Raw genomic sequence first — 17939 nt, 5'->3', positions numbered from 1 at the left:
ATACAAAAAGTAGCTCAAAGTGCTTTACATAATGAAGAGAAGAAAAATAAAAGACAAAATAAGAAATTAAAATAAGACAACATTAGTTAACATAGAAAGGAGTAAGGTCCGATGGCCAGGGTGGACAGAAAAAACAAAAAAAAAACTCCAGAAGGCTTTAGAAAAAAATAAAATCTGTAGGGGTTCCAGGCCACGAGACCGCCCAGTCCCCTCTGGGCATTCTACCTAACATAAATGAAATAGTCCTCTTTGTAGTTCGGGTTTTTCACGGAGTCAAGGATTACAATTAACAAATGAAATGAGACAGAGCATTATTACACTTAGAAGTGTAGGCCTTTAGAGAAATTGTCAGTGAGTATGGTATCCTACACAATCCAAAAGCAACTGGAAACTGGAAGAAACTCAAAGTCACAACTCAATCAGAACACAAGTTTTTGAGGGTCACCGGCTTACATGATAGGTGCCTCACAGTAGAAAATCTTCAAGCACAGCGTAACAGTGGTTGAATAAAGCAAGTCTCAGTTTCTACTGTGAAGAGGAGACTTTGTGCTGCGGGTTTGACAAAGCAAGTGCCAGTAAGTAGGCTATTTCTTAAAGGATAAAATAAGAATCAAGTTTTGAAATCTTTGGTTCATCATGTAGGGTGTTTCTGTGCCGTCAAGTTGGTGAAAGGATTGTTCGTCAGTGTGCAACACCAACTGTCAAAGATGTAGGAGAAAGTGTGATGGTCTGGGATTCTTTTGCTGGATGCAGACTTGGTGACTTATACAGAGTGACTGGCATTCTGAATCTCAAGGGTTACCACAGCATTTTGTAGCACCTCTAAATACCTTCTGGTCTGTGCCTACTGGGTCAGGGATTCATCCTACAGCAAGACAATGACCCAAAACATATTTGCCGACTATGTCCCAACTAGACATTAAACTCTGTGCATTTTCCATAAAAGTTTGAAAAAACGTAGGTGTTTTTTAAACTTTTGACTCGTAGTGTATATATAAAAGAATAAGATGTCCATTCATCTGGCGTTCGTGCTCCTGCTCAGGTATAATGTCAACATCCAAAAGAGGGCTGGAACAAAGACAAGTGCCAAACGTAAAATAGTAAACTGTGCAGTGTACGTGCTTACGCCACTTTGTCTGCTTTCACAACAGAGCTGGAATATTCCAAAAAGAAAAGCAATAAGAACCACAAAGAAAGAAGGATGTAAGAGCTACAGTATAGTAAACGATGAAAGAATACAACCAGACATACAAAGAAAGAGAAATGTAAGGCATATGTAATGAACAGAGGTCGTTATTGCATGACAACAATGAAACAGATGGATTTACTGTTGTACCATAAAGCCCGCTTTAATAAACTGCCGTTTCACTTAGCTAGTTTTAGTATATAAATTATTATTAAATTTGTCGAATTTACTTATTGAAATACTGTGCTTTCTTTGATGCCCCATTCTTATTTTTTGAGGCATACACTGGTGATCTAGTGTGTATCACAAAGGCAAAAACAAAGCATATTATTTTCATGGAATAATTGGCAAGTAGTTAAGGAGTATTGTTCTGTTTTCACTAAAGTGCAGTGCATGTTTAAAAAGCACAAATGCATGATCGCCTGAATAAATCCTTGGGATTGTTCCAGCGATATTCTTTCTGATAAGGAAGTTAGAATGATGGCTTCAAGCCAGTGGGGAATTAAGCTCAAAATATTTTTAAAAGTTACGCTTCATGTATATTCAGTTTCATTTAATCTCAGACTGCATCATATTTTAACATTAACTATTGTATTTTGTATTTTAAAAAGTTCAAGTTTTCAAGTTTTGAGTTATGCTGAAAAATAATGTTTAATTTGTATCTGAACTTAGCAAACAAACATTAGTTTTGGGATCAAAAGTGTGTGTAAACTGTGGTCTAACCCCACCTCTGGATGCAGTTTACTTATGTATCTTTTTCCCTTATGATGATGTTTAAAGTCAAAAACTAATGAAATTGTTTAAGTAAACAGGGGATAAATAATATATTAGTTTTTCTAAAAAAAGAAAAAGACCATTTATTGTTATCTGTCTTAGTCTGGAAATGCTATAACAAAAATGACCTTTTCCTAAAAATAATTTTTTTCAGATGTGTGTTGATTTTGCTTAACTTCATGAAAAGCTATTTGTTTTCTTTCTGAACTTTTATTACAAAGTCTGTCTGTCTCTCTCTCTCTCTATGGCAAAACACGTGTCGCGTACTCTTTGCATTATTTGACAGTAAACTATTTCAACCATTTTATGATCTGCTTCTCGCAACTGAAGGAGGGCGCCGTGGCAGATGTTAGCCGACTTGCTGACCAACCACAAGCGTTACCTGGTAGGTAACCACCCATACAATCAGATTGTGACACAGACTACGAATGCAATGAATATATATATATATATATATATATATATATATATATATATATATATATATATATATATATATATATATATATATATATATATATATATACATATATATATATATATATAATATGTGTGTGTAGATAGATAGAACTTTATTTACCCTCACGGAGAAATTTGGTTTAATATTGTAATTAGGTCACAAATATTCAAAAATGTTATTTTTAAGCCATACACGGTAGCTTACTGTGGCACCTGGCACATTTGCAATTATATAAATCACATTTTTAGTGTGTGTGCTGTTTTTGTCTTTCTAGTGTAAGGACGATTAATCAGTGTTTTACACATGAGGTCCGAAGACACTGAAATAAGATTTCTGCAGCAGTGAAGCAAACAGTAATAAAATGTCCCATAGTAATGTATTTTTGCACAGCAGTGCAGTTGACATGGGTTGCAAGAGGTGAAGTTGGAATCAGTGCTGTCTTACAGCTTTTAGAATCCTGATTTACAAAATGGGGTGCTTCCTTTATCAAGTTTATCCTTTATTTGTAAGGGTTTACTTTGAGGTCATTGTTCTCCTTCTGCAGCCCTAAGATATCTTAGTTCAATACACAGCTGCACCCCATTGTGGAAAGACAGAGACTGCTAGGAAGCAACCGACTCTGTACTGAAAAGTGTGGTAGACAAGTAGGGTTTTAGGGACTTTCAACACTTGATTTGATTCTATTTTGGGCTAACTACGTGCATAGGACTGGCAAGCTTTGTTGGGCTGAATGGCCTGTTCTTGTGTAAATCTTTCTAATGTTCTAATGGTTTCCCAGAAGAGAAACCTCCTAGGTAATCAGAGTAAGGAAGAAAGCGATGTTTAAATACCATGGGACACTAGCAGACAAACAATGTATCAAGGCCACTCTGCAATGGGGAATTATGTTCAACTGAAGTAGAACAACATGTAAGATGACTAGCTAGGACTTTTCTGAGCATTCACTCATCCCTGGCTGAGAAGATGGGAGAGTATTTTTCCCTTTGTATTACAAATCTGGGAAATTAACTGTAAAACAAAACCAACCTCTTACAGACTGCATAGATGGAAGCACTGCAAACACAAGAGGATGCTAGAGTGTGTTCCTGTTGTCTCTGTAGGCAAAGGGGGCAACTTTCCTCAAAGTAGTGACAGTAGTACAGTTCCCACAAAACAAATGCATATTTGTTGTTATGACTGACTTTTCGCTTAGTACTGATCCCTCTGTGAACAAACTTTTTTAATGAACTCCAGTTCTGGTTGGGTTCCAACTTCATGCAACATCCATAAATGTAAATAAACCTGAGGTTATGTGTATCTGAATCTAGAACTAACCTTAATTCTATTTCTTTAACTATTTCTTTAACTTCAGTGTCAGTAACTGCTGGCAAATACTGGGTGAAATAAGGAAAGATTTAACATGATCAACAATTGCTAAATAAAGCTTATAGAGTTATTATTTTTACTATCAGATTTACAGTGCAATGAGAGCAAGAATAAAATTAAAGGAATGACAGCAGATATAGAGTAATGCTGGAGTGGTGAAAGAGAGTATTGAACACTTTTGGACCTTAGAAATCCTTCACAGTCACTTTTCTTTCCTCCTGGGTTCTCATATCATTAGCACGTTGACCACTAAATTCAGGGATTGTTTTTATCTGCAGGTCACAGGGCAAATCTACTGCGTCTCGTACTGAGCAGTGCATGAGTGTTTCCTGTATATACAGTATATGTTGCTTATAATGTATTCTTTAATGCATTCAAATTATTATTTTTGACTGTTTGTATTTGCAATCAATGTCTGTTGTTGGTATTGTACTACTGTCACTAGTCTATGGGAGATGATCAAATAAGAATTCCTTTGTTGGCAATACAGTTGAACTTTCTAGAGGGTAAAGCACTTGGAGTTTCTTTTTTTTGTTTTATTAATTGGCACTTGGGGCTTCTTGTATGCTATATAAATAAACTAGGGAGCTTCTTGCTTTGCTCGCCAACCCCTTTCCCCCCCCTGCCAGTGGCTGCTTCTTCGAAACCCCTCTTAAACCGTGATACAATGGGAAACGAATACATTTTTTTTTAACTCCTCTTTGCTCGAGCAGTTGCTGGGGTGCTGCTGCTGCCATCACGCATGATCTGCAATTCAACAGTAGGCACTGTTGTGAAGAGGGGGGCTGAGCGCACCTCAAGGAGACGCGGCCGCTCCTCCAAAACCCCTCTTAAACGGTGATACATTGGGAAACAAGTAACAGTTGTTTTTTTCACCTCCTCTTTGCTCGAGATGCTGTTGGCTTGCTGCTGCTGTGTGCCGAGTGACCAGCATTTCATGTGACGCTTCGAACGTTTAAAAGCCTGTACAGCACCTGAATATTTGATTTCTTTTCGCTGTTCCGTTATTTCCCCGAGTAATATTTTCAATTTGTTTGCACTAATGTGATATTTACTCTAATTTTTTGAGACTTTCGAATTTTCCTACTTCCATTATCTCTAACCAGCTCTGCATGTGCATCACAGACTTGCGTCTGAAGGTTTTAAGTATGACATGACTTGTGCATCTCGCGGGAAGTGAAAATGTCTCTGTCTCTCTTCAAAAAATCACGTCTCGTCCCCAGAAAAAAGTCTTGCCTCGTCGCTCGTCATTTTTTTTTTTTATAATAGAGAAACATAATTATTATTATTAAGAACAGAGATACAAAATGTTGGATGTAGTAAACCTGCCAGTCTAATGAAATATCCATCCATCCATCCATTTTCCAACCCGCTGAATCCGAACATAGGGTCACGGGGGTCTGCTGGAGCCAATCCCAGCCAACACAGGGCACAAGGCAGGAAACAATCCCGGGCAGGGTGCCAACCCACCGCAGGACACACACAAACACACCCACACACCAAGCACACACTAGGGCCAAGTTAGAATCGCCAATCCACCTAACCTGCATGTCTTTGGACTGTGGGAGGAAACCGGAGCGCCCGGAGGAAACCCACGCAGACACGGGGAGAACATGCAAACTCCACGCAGGGAGGACCCGGGAATCGAACCCAGGTCCCCAGGTGTCCCAACTGCGAGGCAGCAGCGCTACCCACTGCGCCACCGTGCCGCCCTCTAATGAAATATGTTATTTTGATTTAAGAAGTAAAGGTGTTAGAATAATGAAATCCAATTAAAGGTCAGTAATGTGTATATTATACACTAATTTAATGAAGATTCCTCATACTGATTGTAATTTTTTTAATTGTATGCATTATCAATGGTCCCACCTTGGCATATTTCAGACGCTCTAGTTTTCAGGATTTTTTATCTTAGGTACTTTGCTGAGGGTAAATTAGAGAAACTGTTTTAGGATCATTTCCAAGGTTTCACTATACCTGTGTTTTCCTCACATGCCATGTTAATGTGTCCCACATCAAAAGTATTTTCAATAAAAGAGGTTGTAAGTAATAGATTTGTGGTCAGCATTTACTATGTGAAACAACGTGTAATAAGTGATAAGAAAGCTTTTCTCATAAGAGCGAGCGCTTAATAATTACACAAGAGCAATCTCTGTATTTCCAATCTGTACAGTTGTAATATGAAATTCATCAGCACTCTGAAAACCAACACTGAGAACTTTCCAGTACATATGAGCGGTATCAAAATTAAGTCACAAAGGGAAAGATCTGAGTTTATTGAACTCTTCAATAAATTCAAAGTCTAGGTGCATTCAGAAAAAGGACAACATCCTGTGCAAGATTCACCTGTATTTTAGACCTTAATAAAGGAGTGCTTTAATTAAAGTTTAAAAAAATCAATATGAATCCTAGTTATGGCAGTATGAAGAAAGATTTCACTTTGCTGACTTACTGAAGTAAGCAGGCTTTTTGAAAGTTTGTAACTATTCAGCAGTTGGCCCTGCTATGGTATGCTGAATGGCCTTTTTTTAAGACTGAATTTTCCAAAATTAAAAATAAATCAAAAATGAGTGAACCGAATCTATATGCAGAATGTCTTTGTCATACCACACACTGTACCTTTTTTGATTCACACACTAACTTGTACATAGTGTACAATTGACTTTCTTTTGACTAAAAACATAGTTTTATTGTAAATGCAAGCAAATCCTTCCCCTTAGTACAAAATGTTCTTTTTGATGAAAGAGATTTTGTAGACTAATCTGACACATCATTTCTTTCATTGTACTCTAAAAACTCTAAAAAGACAGGTGCAATCTAAACCCTAAATCATATGTGAGCTACACATGACTGTAGATCAAAGATCTGATTCTCAGACTGCAGTCTGTTGTTTGAATGCTCAACTTCAATCTTTCATAAAAGCTACATGAAAACAATCAGTTACTAAGTCATTTCTGCTCAATGTAGCTAAACTGAAACACAATAGAAGAAAAGTAATTGATATTACAGGCTGAATGAGCTAAAGCAAGGTGGAATATTTTAATTTCAGTTTTTGAGGCTAATGCTGCTGCCTCAAAGCTTCAGGAGTGTTTCGATCCTAACTTGGTCATTGTAACTAGTGTTTGTAGAGTTTGTACATTAACCCAACATTAGTATTTTTATACATTTCCACATTAAACACGGCAACACAGATATTCCTGTAGCGGCCCACTTCAGCAGCCATGGATACTGTGAGAGGGACTTTAAAGTCACTGTGCTTATGGGCAACTTCAGAACACTGCAAGAGAGAAAAGAATGAGAAGTTAAACTCATGCTAAAATTTAATACATTACAACATGGTTTGAATAGAGACCCGAGTTTTATGGCCAGGTATGAGGATTGTTTGCATCTCTCTGGGCTGACCCAGACAACCTGACTACAGGCCCACATTGTATGGAAAAACTCATCAGAAGCTTCAAAAGACTCTGTTGGACAGTTAACTTATCCAAAGATCTTGACCATACATTGTTCTTCTCTCTTGTTAAATGAATCTTAGCCTGAAGAGGTCTATTAATTTTTCACATTGAAGATGTCTCACTTAAAGATTTCCCAATGTTGTTACTTGTCCTAGTGTGTATATAAACACATCTTGCCTGAAGAAGGGGCCGGAGTTGCCTCAAAAGCTTGCATATTGTAATCTTTTTAATTAGCCAATAAAAGGTATCATTTTGCCTGACTTCTCACTACATCCATAATGGCTAACACGGTACAACACCCTAATACTATATACAAAGTTTGTTTTTTTTTATCCCACACCTAAAAAGACAAAGGTTTGGTTATTTGGAAACAGCAAATTCTTTCAGTGTGTGCGTGTGTGCTATCATATAAGTTCAAAGTTGGTCCCTGCCTTGTGTCCATTGTTACCAGGATAAACTCCAGCTTCCACAGCTCTAATCACCATATATCCTGAGAAAATTATGTACAAGATAGATTGGGATACCAACCTATTATATGCATGAAAACAACAGCAACAGCAAACAGTCTATTTTGAGCTGTTAACCTGGAAATATATGTTTGGACAGTATGAGAAAGCCTCTCAGTGAAAGCCTGCTGGGAACATCCAAATTCCAAATAGATTGTGCCTCAGTCAAGAAAGGCCAGGTTGTAGACCTCCCGTGACAGACCCCTCTGTGTCTACTCTAGCCACAGGATCCTGCAATTTCATTTAGGGGTCTGTGACTGGAGGTGGAGAGTCTGGGGACTGAACTATCTTGAACATGTACCATTCACTGGGTCAACAGGACTAACTTGCTTTAGAAGATGAAAGTACTTGTATATGGGCACGTAAAGGCAGATATGGATACCTAGTATAAATAAATAAATGTTGCTGAATATTGGCAAAAAGTCTAATATCATAAATTAACAAATATACAACTTCAGTAACAAAAAGATAGTTTTCAATTTGTACCATAGCCTCCTTAAAACTAGTTATATTGCATGTGCATTTACCAGCTAATATCTACAAGTACTCTCATGGTAAATATACTGTGATGAATTCCAATGTGGAAAGACTGAAATACAAACCGAATAGCAGATAAAGGCAACAGTGGGCACATTTATTTGCCAACAGCAAGTCATCTGTCTGCACCCTCAGAAGCCTAACTTCCCTAATCACACTTTTTCACTGTTACTTGCCACAGAAAGCACCTTATAAAATTACAAATGTGCACTTGGAATTAGATACAATTACAGCTGCACTGTTGTTCCCAATTGTGTACTCCATTTAAGAGCAGTGATGTGCTGTGAGGTTCATGGCTGGTGAGGCACAGACGCTTTCAGAGTCAGATTTACAAATATATGAACCCAAAAGAGTAGCTGATTCACTATTCAATTGGCATCATGCTCATTGACTACTGTTTATGTTTCATATCTCATTAGCATTCTTTACACACAGATTGGTAAGGTGCATATTTGGCTAAGAAAGAACGTTACATTTATAGTGGCAAGAGAGAGCGCATTTGCTCTGCACCCTCCATGTGTTCTGAATTTGCCGTTACCATTTCACAATTCATACTCATTCAATACAAATGAAAGTACTGAGTGCTGTACAAAAAAAACAGATTTCAATTTTGACCTTAATTTAAATATTTATTTGTTTATAAAAGCTTTTATTTCTGATGCTTTAATCAATCTTAATACAGACTGTTCAACAAAAGGATAACAAGTAAAACAAAAGAATATTTTATTTAAGGTCAAAATTTAGTTTTTAAATATTGGACTGTTTTTTTCTTAGTCTGATCCCATTTTTTATAAAGCTGAAAACCGTTTATGGTCTTACCTTTATTTGTAAATTAAGTCCATGCACCTATCCTTCTGCACGAAAATCTGTCACTTTCTTGTAAAAGTCCTCCTTATTTTCCTTTAATTTAAAAAATCTTAATCTTCCATTTTGGCAGTCAGTCAGAACAAAAATTAAAAATAAACGGGCTGCTGCAGTGCACTTGACTTTCTGATATTGCTAACTTATTGGCGCCTAGAGTGTATACATAGAAGAACAGCAGCAACAAGCACCTCTTGGGCTCACATGCGCCCCCTTTTGGTGCAACACGGTACTGTCTGCCTCACCTTGTGCCTTTTCACTGCGGTTTTATGTCTGATCAGCAAGACTCATTAAAGATATTAGCCAGACTGTGGAAAGTCAGGGAGTATAATAAATGTGTCTGCAAACATTATATTGGCGACATACAGAGTGACAGCAACAGGCACGTTCCAAATGCATGCATCAACCCAGTGTGTGAGGGAGAGTGCAGTCCGAGGTGAGGTGAGGCTTGTTGGTGCTGCATCTCGCTTTTCTCCCCTGTATTTGAACAGGAAATATGCCAATTCAGCGATTTTGAGTATAAAACTCTTCTAAGTTATTGGAGTCATACAGGAAACAAATTCATAGCACAGACCGGTGGACAAATTTATTTTATGTTATTATTATTAGTTTTTTACTGTTCATGATGCCCTCCCCTGACCACACATCCCTGTTTAAGAGCTCTGATTGTCCTTCCCACTTTCTCTCTCTCTTTTTGCCAAAAGCTGTCCTTGTCTTGTGCATGAGCTGTTATTTATTCTATCCTCTAAAAGTCTCTGCCTGCATTCTTGAATCCTTCTGATCTAGTAGAGTGTAGTGTGAACCTTCCCAGGACTTGTCTTATGCAGCACTGTGTGTACCTATTTGAAGGTCGCAGACAATCAGGCATCCAACTCTGACAATCAGCTGGCTGCTACAATACTGTAATATGTCTGTGAGACAATGTCAAAATGTAATATGTAAAATTCTCCATTATTAAGTATACTGTAATTATTCCCATGAGACCATGATAAGGTTCTGCGGGCTGGAACAGCCACAGAGGAGTCTGTCACTGTAGGTCTTCAGCACAGAGTCAATTGATTTTTTTTTTCATTAAGTTCTTTAGCAGTATTTGTTGATAATTTCTTAAGTCTGTGTTTTGAAAATATTAAGTAGTCAACTTGAAAATGCAAGTTTTAAATTATTTCTTTGTGTGACAGAAACATTATTTAAGAATAGAGTACATTTAGACACATTATTACATGGTTCATCGAAAATGTAACTTATTTAAATATTTGCCATGGTACAAGTACAGAATAGTAAGATGTATTTTGTTATTGAAGTCATACAGTAGTTAATTTGTGATGTTAGGCTTTTTTAGTGAACTACAGCCACTTTTACAGTTATGGTCGGCATCCACGTCCGCCTTTACATGAACACACTGCCTTGTACCAAGACTCTCCACTTCACATCTTCAGCCACAGGCCCCTGAAAGATGTCACAAGGTCCTGTGGCTGGAGCCGTAACAGAGGGTCTGCCAACAGAGGTCTGCAGCCAGAATTTATTGGCCTTAGCCAGGATATAAACCAGCGTCTAATTGTTGTCTGCAGGCAGTTTAACTTTGAAGCAGTTTAGAAGAAATTAATTTTAAAGGTCTTAAATGACTACACAGAAGTGTAACTAAACAACCCTTTACTGGAATAAGTGACTTCAAAAAACAAATGGATGCATATTGTCTTGCTAAACACGGAAATAAAGCAATACTTCCTAAAATATCTGTATAGCAAGGATTATAAGTGGTCAAAAATATAGTGCAATTAAAAAGAAACAAAAATCCAGTCTTTTGCTCCCTCATTATTAACACTATTTACATTTGTGCATGTCATTTGTTTGAAGTGCGTGTGCTGTAAGTATGAACCCTTCATAAAAGGTCAGAACTAAAAAGAAAAATAAGAATTGTGTTTTCAGTCTAGCTGTGCAAAATTAGCTTATTAGAATTTGTTGAATAAATTAAATGAATATAATATTCAAACGTGTAATATTTTTTAAGATAGGTATAACTACAGTATAAGTACCTAGCGACTAGATTGCCATCTTAAGTGAGGTCTGCTTACTTTGCTGTGTCAGAAGTTTGTTCCTACACAGGTAGCTTACAGCCAAATGTACTTCTTCTGTTTGCCATTTTGCACTAAGCCAGAAAGTTTGGCTCACAGTTCAGCTGTTCAAACAGCAGCCACAGTTAACAGGTCTGATTTAATATTGGAGGCCCGCAAGGCTGAAAGCTATGATCATTTTAAACCCTGGCATAGAAGGAAAATGAGATGGGGCCCCTTGAGTAATAGCCTCACTGAGAATATGCCAGTCCACTCTTTTCAAAAGACTGAAATCTCTTGGGTGAAGAAGCATTTATTGTTCATAACACAAAATCAGTAAACAATTTATTTTTCTCTCATACAGGGCTTCAATACCTGGAGATGTTCTAGCTGTCTTCAAAAACCCTCAGGGCAGATGATATGACCTGGATGAAGTAACTTTTCAGATAAACGCGGAAGGACAGGCTTTGCCTTTATTCTTTTGGTCGAAGCATTTCTAATTTCATTTACTGTGACATGTTTTACACAACAAAATTGGGCGATTTTAAATGCCACACTTGCCCAAGGATTTATGGGAAGATCTGCCTGAAAGCTGATTTGTAGTTTCATTTTACCGACTTTATATCTGTATTTTTATAGTTGTCTTAAAGACATAATGGCCTCATGTTCAATAGTTGTCCAAGGAGAGTTTGCTCCTTTAAAATCTATACTGCTCTCAATACCATTGGAGTTTTTTGCCTCATAATATTTGACTGTTTTTTCCATTTGTACTGGATCATAATTATTTTATTGCTCATTATGTGTTATTTTTTACAATTATTTGTTTATTTTATTGCATTTTACCAAAGGGTCAGCTCTTGCTTAATGCCATCACTGCCATCTGATGGACATTGTAATAATTTTTTTCAGTAGAGTATATTATTTTTTTGTCTAATTTTCTTCATTCTCTATTTGCATCAATAACGTAATTGTACTTATTGATCTTTTAACCATTAATCTGTTCTGCCATTAAGTACCCAAATGTAGTTATGAAAACAAAGGTGCGGAGCACATAAGCAGGGGTTTAAAGATGTAAAGAACTCATATTTTAACTCCTTCTTTACAAAGTAACTAGAAGTGGAAAAGCTCCTCTGCACTCATCAAAGAAGAATTCACAATACTTAGGTTATTAAACCATTATGATGCAGTAATTGTGATACTGTATGTTTGAATGTGGGTTGTGTATCAGCAAAGAATGAGATGAACTTCTGAATGTGGACATGGTTGATTAGCAGTGACCCCATTTGAATATACTTCATAAAATGATAAATGATTTCATATCCGAAATTGGAAACAACAGGAAAACAAACAGATCTCATCAGCGGCTGTGTAATGAGAGAAGAAAGAAAGTACACTATTTAAGGAAGAGCACCTTTAGAATATTTATAAAAATGCCATTGATTCTGACCATATGGTTTGTAAATGTATAAAGGGCAATTAGAAATGGCAAAAGGCTTTTTAATATACTGATAATAACACAAAAGAGATCTGTTAGTGTTTCTTTTTATATTTCAAAAAGTAAAATGTCTCAAGAATGGTAGTACTTTTGGGGGAAAGGCAAAAATCAAGTCTGGGTAGGCTGCCAGTCTCTTACAGGGTCCATTCATCCACACACAAGCCAGTTTATAATCATAAGCCCACGTAACACACACGTCTTTAAAATGTGGGAAAGAAAACAGGAATAATCCTTGTAGACATGCGGAGAATGACTCCACACTAGTAGTTACTGAGCTAAGATTTGAATTCAGGATGTTAGCTCTGTAAGGCTGCAGTGATAACCACTATGCCACTCAAAATAAAATATATATGAAAAAAAAAACATTTTTCTGAAGTTTTCAACTGTGAAGAGGACAATAACATTCTATATTTAGTTCATTGTCCACAGGAAAACCCCACATTTAAACTGGTTTGATTGTTACATTAAAGCAGTTACTTCTATGTGTATAGTGTACAATCAGAAATGCAAAATGTTTAAGCTATTTTTTGTATTTTATTGAAGAAATCATTTTTTCCTTTTAGATTGTTACTGTTTCTTATTTCTTTTAAAGTACACTTCCACTAGTTTTTACCTGTAAGCCACTTGCTAATAAGTACAACAATATACTTATTGTCTATATTTAGAACTTCAGTAGCTCCTATCTAAAAGAAAGAATTGTTTGTACTTCAGATGTACAATATAAGATTACAGTTAACTGTTAGAACCTCATTATTACAATTTGGAATTCTAAGACATCAATGTTTATATTGGAAAAATAAGGTACAAATCAGAAACCAACTTGGAACGGGACCCCAGTCAGTTACAGTGTACATAGAGTATCTTCATGCCACAGTGGCAGAAAATGTTAAGAAAAATTTATTAACCTGGCATCACAGCTTTGTAAGTTGTGAGACAGCATCCAGTTCTCAGTGAAAACCTTAATCTGAACATCCAAAGTCAACATACAGGGCAACTCGGCCAGGATTTGATCCGGGTCTAATTCTTGTGAGGGGGCAGTTCAACTTTCATGTAATTTATGCCCCCATTACTCAATACATCAATTTCTAGCAATTTTCAGTTGCACTTATAGGCCTTAATTTACATTACTCCTGGTGAGTCATGGTCAGTTATGTAGTGTTGCATCCCCAGAGTTCAGGTTTGATTTTAGCTCCAGAATCGTAGGAGTGGACACTCAGTACAAAACACACAATACAAACAATCTACAAGAAAAGAAGAACATAGAAGAGCAATGACAGCCACCCGGAATGAAGGAAAAGCAAAGTGTTCTGGGTCATGCAGGCTGAGGACAGACTTTTGGAACTTTGGTGCTATCACAATTTTCTTTTTGATGTCTCATCTTTGTTGTACAATAACAGAATCAAGTAAAAAAAAAAAAAACGATACTCCATTTTGAATGGCTGCCGAAATTTTAAATGGTAGTGAGAACTCATAATCTGGCATACTCTGTAATCTTACATCCTTAAGGCACTGAGATCCAGGAATTGTGGTCATTACTTGTGACCTACTTTCTAACATGCAAAGCATTTCAAGTCTTAAAAGACTGTATTGTTATTTAATTAAAGAACAAGCTAAATTAAAGATGGCACAAAGTTAGCTTAAGTGGTCACTCTAAACTAACTTTATGTGAGTGTGTGTGAGTGTGCCGTTCAATGCACTTATAGCTTAGCAGGTTTGGTTCTTGTCTTGAGCCTGATGCTGTTGGAATGAGTTCTACACCCATTATTATAGACTAACTGTGCTACCCATCTAAGATGGGTTGAAAATATAAGTAATTTACATGGACCTCAGGGTATTCAGTGTTAACATTAACAGCATCTATTGGAATGTATTTTGCGACTCTTCAATTCCACCCGGGGAGTAAACATTAACATTATACAAAGTTACTGTCTGTTATACCTGCATTTTTATCAGTCTTTAATTTAATATTGTTTTTTTATCAGTATGCTGCTGCTGGAGTATGTGAATTTCCCCTTGGGGATTAATAAAGTATCTATCTATCTATCAAATGCAGGTAGTAGTAAAATGCATTGCATATTTTGCTCCAACAGATGGTGCATTACGGACATTAGTACTGCTTTTACAAATTCTATACCAAATGGCATGTAACAGAGACGTAGACATAGCCCACAGACACTTGTTCTTTCGTTGAAGTGGATGGATGCATGAATATTAGAGATAGAAACTGGATTCTAACAATGGTTGGCTTCAAATCAGCAAATAAACAAAAGACCTATGATTAAAACGGAGTTCTTTAAAGTTAAACTGCCTCTTTAAATTGCTGTGCCTCAAAATCTTTTGCACTGAGGTTGCACAAAGAAGAAACATATCAAATACTGAAGAGTCTGTTTTGAATTGAATTTATTAAGGTTAAAATGGCCTGGGGTTCTCTGCTCTAGAAGGTAAGGGCCCCATTGCTTCATGGTTTCATCTTTGCTTAAAATAATAAATTTGTTTGTTCTTTAAACCGTAAATTTTAGATATCTTTTCATGTTTTGAATTATGTTACAATATTGACCCACAAAATAATCAAATTACGCTAAGTTATTGTAAACTTGTCTAAAATTGTTTATTGCCAGTAAAGGCTACATTTGTTAATTTGAATTTGAAATAAACACCTTCAGATGCTTTGGTTTTCTCTCCTGTGTTTTTATGCTTACTGTATGTGTCTGTTAAGTTTTTTTTTTAATCTCGGTAATCATGAAAAACTTTATAATTCCAGCTAATCTTTCAACATGTGCCTCCATCATACAGCACCCTGGAAGATCTCCCAGTGTCACGGTCTTTTATATTGTGAGTGCTGCACACACAAACTGATGAGGTCAAATCATTTGGCTTACATGCTGATGGCATTCTTTAATAAAGGGTAACATCATTAGCCTAAAACGTTCAGAACTTGATTTCCTTTGCTGTCTGTTTTCTGCATGAGGAATATTAGTTATATAAAATAAATGCTATGGTTATACAACAAAGTGGAGAGCAACTCCAGCTGTAATAAATGCCTTGCCATTTGTGCTTTAATGTGTGATTACTTGCATATGGGTGACATGTTCTCACAGTTCACTGCCCAGCTTCTGTGCCCACATTGGTTTTTACTAAGTACTCCAGTTTGCTCCCACCTTCAAAGATGTATATATTTGGTTGATTAGTAATTTTTAAGCCGGCCGAGTCTGAGAGTGATGGCGTCCATGAACAGAGTTGAATCCCATCCAGAGTTGATTGCTGTTTAGTATCAGTCCTTCCAAAATTATGAGAATAGACATTCAGGACTAGAAACCTGGTTCAAAGATGATTAGTAAATTAAACAATGCCCTCTTCATATGAGTCTTATGTGATCCTCAAAGAGCGGTGTATAAGAAGCTCATATATCATAAATGAGTCTTCCTTTTTCAACATACTGTCTTTTGTGATACCGGCTTTTAAATGATTATTTCTAATTTTGTTTTAAAAGATTTATTTTGTAAAAATGAGTGTACACACTTAAAGGGTGAAAGAAAACTACCAGGAGACAGAAAAACACGAAAGGGTCAGGCAATCAAATAGTCTGGGAACAAGCAGGGTTTATAAGCCAAAAAACAAAAAGCCAAAATGAAGAGCTGTAACAAGACCACTGGAGGGAGTGCCAGCCACCCAACCTGACACAGACACACACCAGAGGCACAAGTTTTTATTCTCTTTTCTTCACCTGTGGGCAACGCCTTCCCCGTTCCCACAGGCACAACACAGTCCCAATAAGCACAGTACCACACAATCCATCCATCCATCCATCCATTTTCCAACCCGCTGAATCCAAACACAGGGTCACGGGGGACTGCTGGAGCCAATCCCAGCCAACACAGGGCACAAGGCAGGAACCAATCCCGGGCAGGGTGCCAACCCACTGCAGGAGTACCACACAATTCTTATAATAAATCTTCTCTTTCTCCTCCACTCTCCCTCCAACAAGCTTCATCTCCCTCCTCCTGACTCTGGCTCCCGGAGTGGTGGCTGCTGGCTCCTTTTATAGCCCACCCGGAAGTGCTCCAAGTGTTTGATGACCCATTTCCAGCTGCACTTCCGGGTGTGGCAGAAGAACCACCCACATGAGCTCAGGAACAACTGCAGCACCCACTGGCAGCACCCCCGGATCTCAACAGGGTTGTAGAGGACTCCATCTCCCATGGATCCCTGCAGGAATCCGAGGCACCACTGCCAGCCAGGGGGGCTGCCATCTAGCACCCCAAGGGAGGTACTCTTCAGTCCATGCTTGCTCCCCAGGACCATATAAAGAAGAGGCGTCCCAGCTAGGCAAGGGCCCTGGCCATCCGCCACAGAGCATAAATCAGTGATCAAAGGTCTGGAGCTAAACTCAAAAAAAACAAAACTAACAGCAGACGTCTCCCTAATAAACCAAGCATACAAATAAAAATGTTTAAATTATGCCAAAGCTAGGATACTGATCTTGCCATAATACTCCACGTGCCCTCTGTGCCCCTGTCATAATATACTTGTACAATATGTACTGTATATTTTTGATTCACTGAAGGCTTTTTAATCAATCCCTGTAGTTTATTTTCAATTGAAATAGGAATTGACATAGTTAGTGTAGGTTACCTTGTTGTTTTCTTAGTTCATGTGACTATGATATTCGAGTTGGTACGTCACCAAAAGTAATGGTATAAATTTGACTGCATACCTATTGTTTCTTATTCTTTGGTGCATCAGCTAATTTTCGTTATGCTATCTCAGTGAACAGATAACGTTAAGCCAAGTGGTCCTTGATTTATTTTCCATTTTTGATTCATGTAATTTGTGCTCAGCCCTAAGACTCCTGTTTGCCTGGTTTTGTATTGACTTATTGGATTATAACTTTTGCTTGTCTTTAACTATAACTGCCTCATTGTTTATCATCTGTTGGTCCTTTCCAACAATAATCTTTGGACACTTCAAAGTCATATGACTGACAAGTGATGTGATTCACACACAAAAAATGGCAAAAATGTAGTGTGAGGCTTACAAAATGGTCAGGAAAGCAGGTTAAAATGTCCACTGTTCAGCCCAGAGGGGAAAGATAGTCCAAGAATAATGATGACTGGCTGCCTTCGGCCTACACCAGGGCAAAAATGTGCTTCTAAATCAATGTTCAAAAACTATATTCTTAAATGTCCCAATTATAACAGCTAGAGAAGCATTCTCTTAAAGAAGCAAACCCTTGCCTAGCAGACAAAAAA

General features: G+C 37.3%; 1 protein-coding gene across 1 annotated transcript in view; it reads left to right on the top strand.

Annotated features, from left to right (window-relative positions):
* LOC114650396 (SH2 domain-containing protein 1A-like) overlaps positions 1–15362 on the top strand; it is a 43432-nt gene extending 28070 nt beyond the window's left edge. Inside the window, exon 4 of the mRNA XM_028799990.2 lies at positions 11560–15362. Within this exon, the coding sequence (XP_028655823.1) occupies positions 11560–11585 (26 nt within the window). The 3' untranslated portion in view covers positions 11586–15362. The remainder of the gene's footprint in view (positions 1–11559) is intronic.
* The last annotated feature ends 2577 nt before the right edge of the window (positions 15363–17939 follow it).

This window comes from Erpetoichthys calabaricus, chromosome 4 (genome assembly GCF_900747795.2).
Source record: "Erpetoichthys calabaricus chromosome 4, fErpCal1.3, whole genome shotgun sequence".
NCBI classification, from domain to species: domain Eukaryota; kingdom Metazoa; phylum Chordata; class Cladistia; order Polypteriformes; family Polypteridae; genus Erpetoichthys; species Erpetoichthys calabaricus.
Note: the sequence above shows the minus strand (reverse complement) of the source record. Positions and strands in the feature narration are given on the sequence as shown.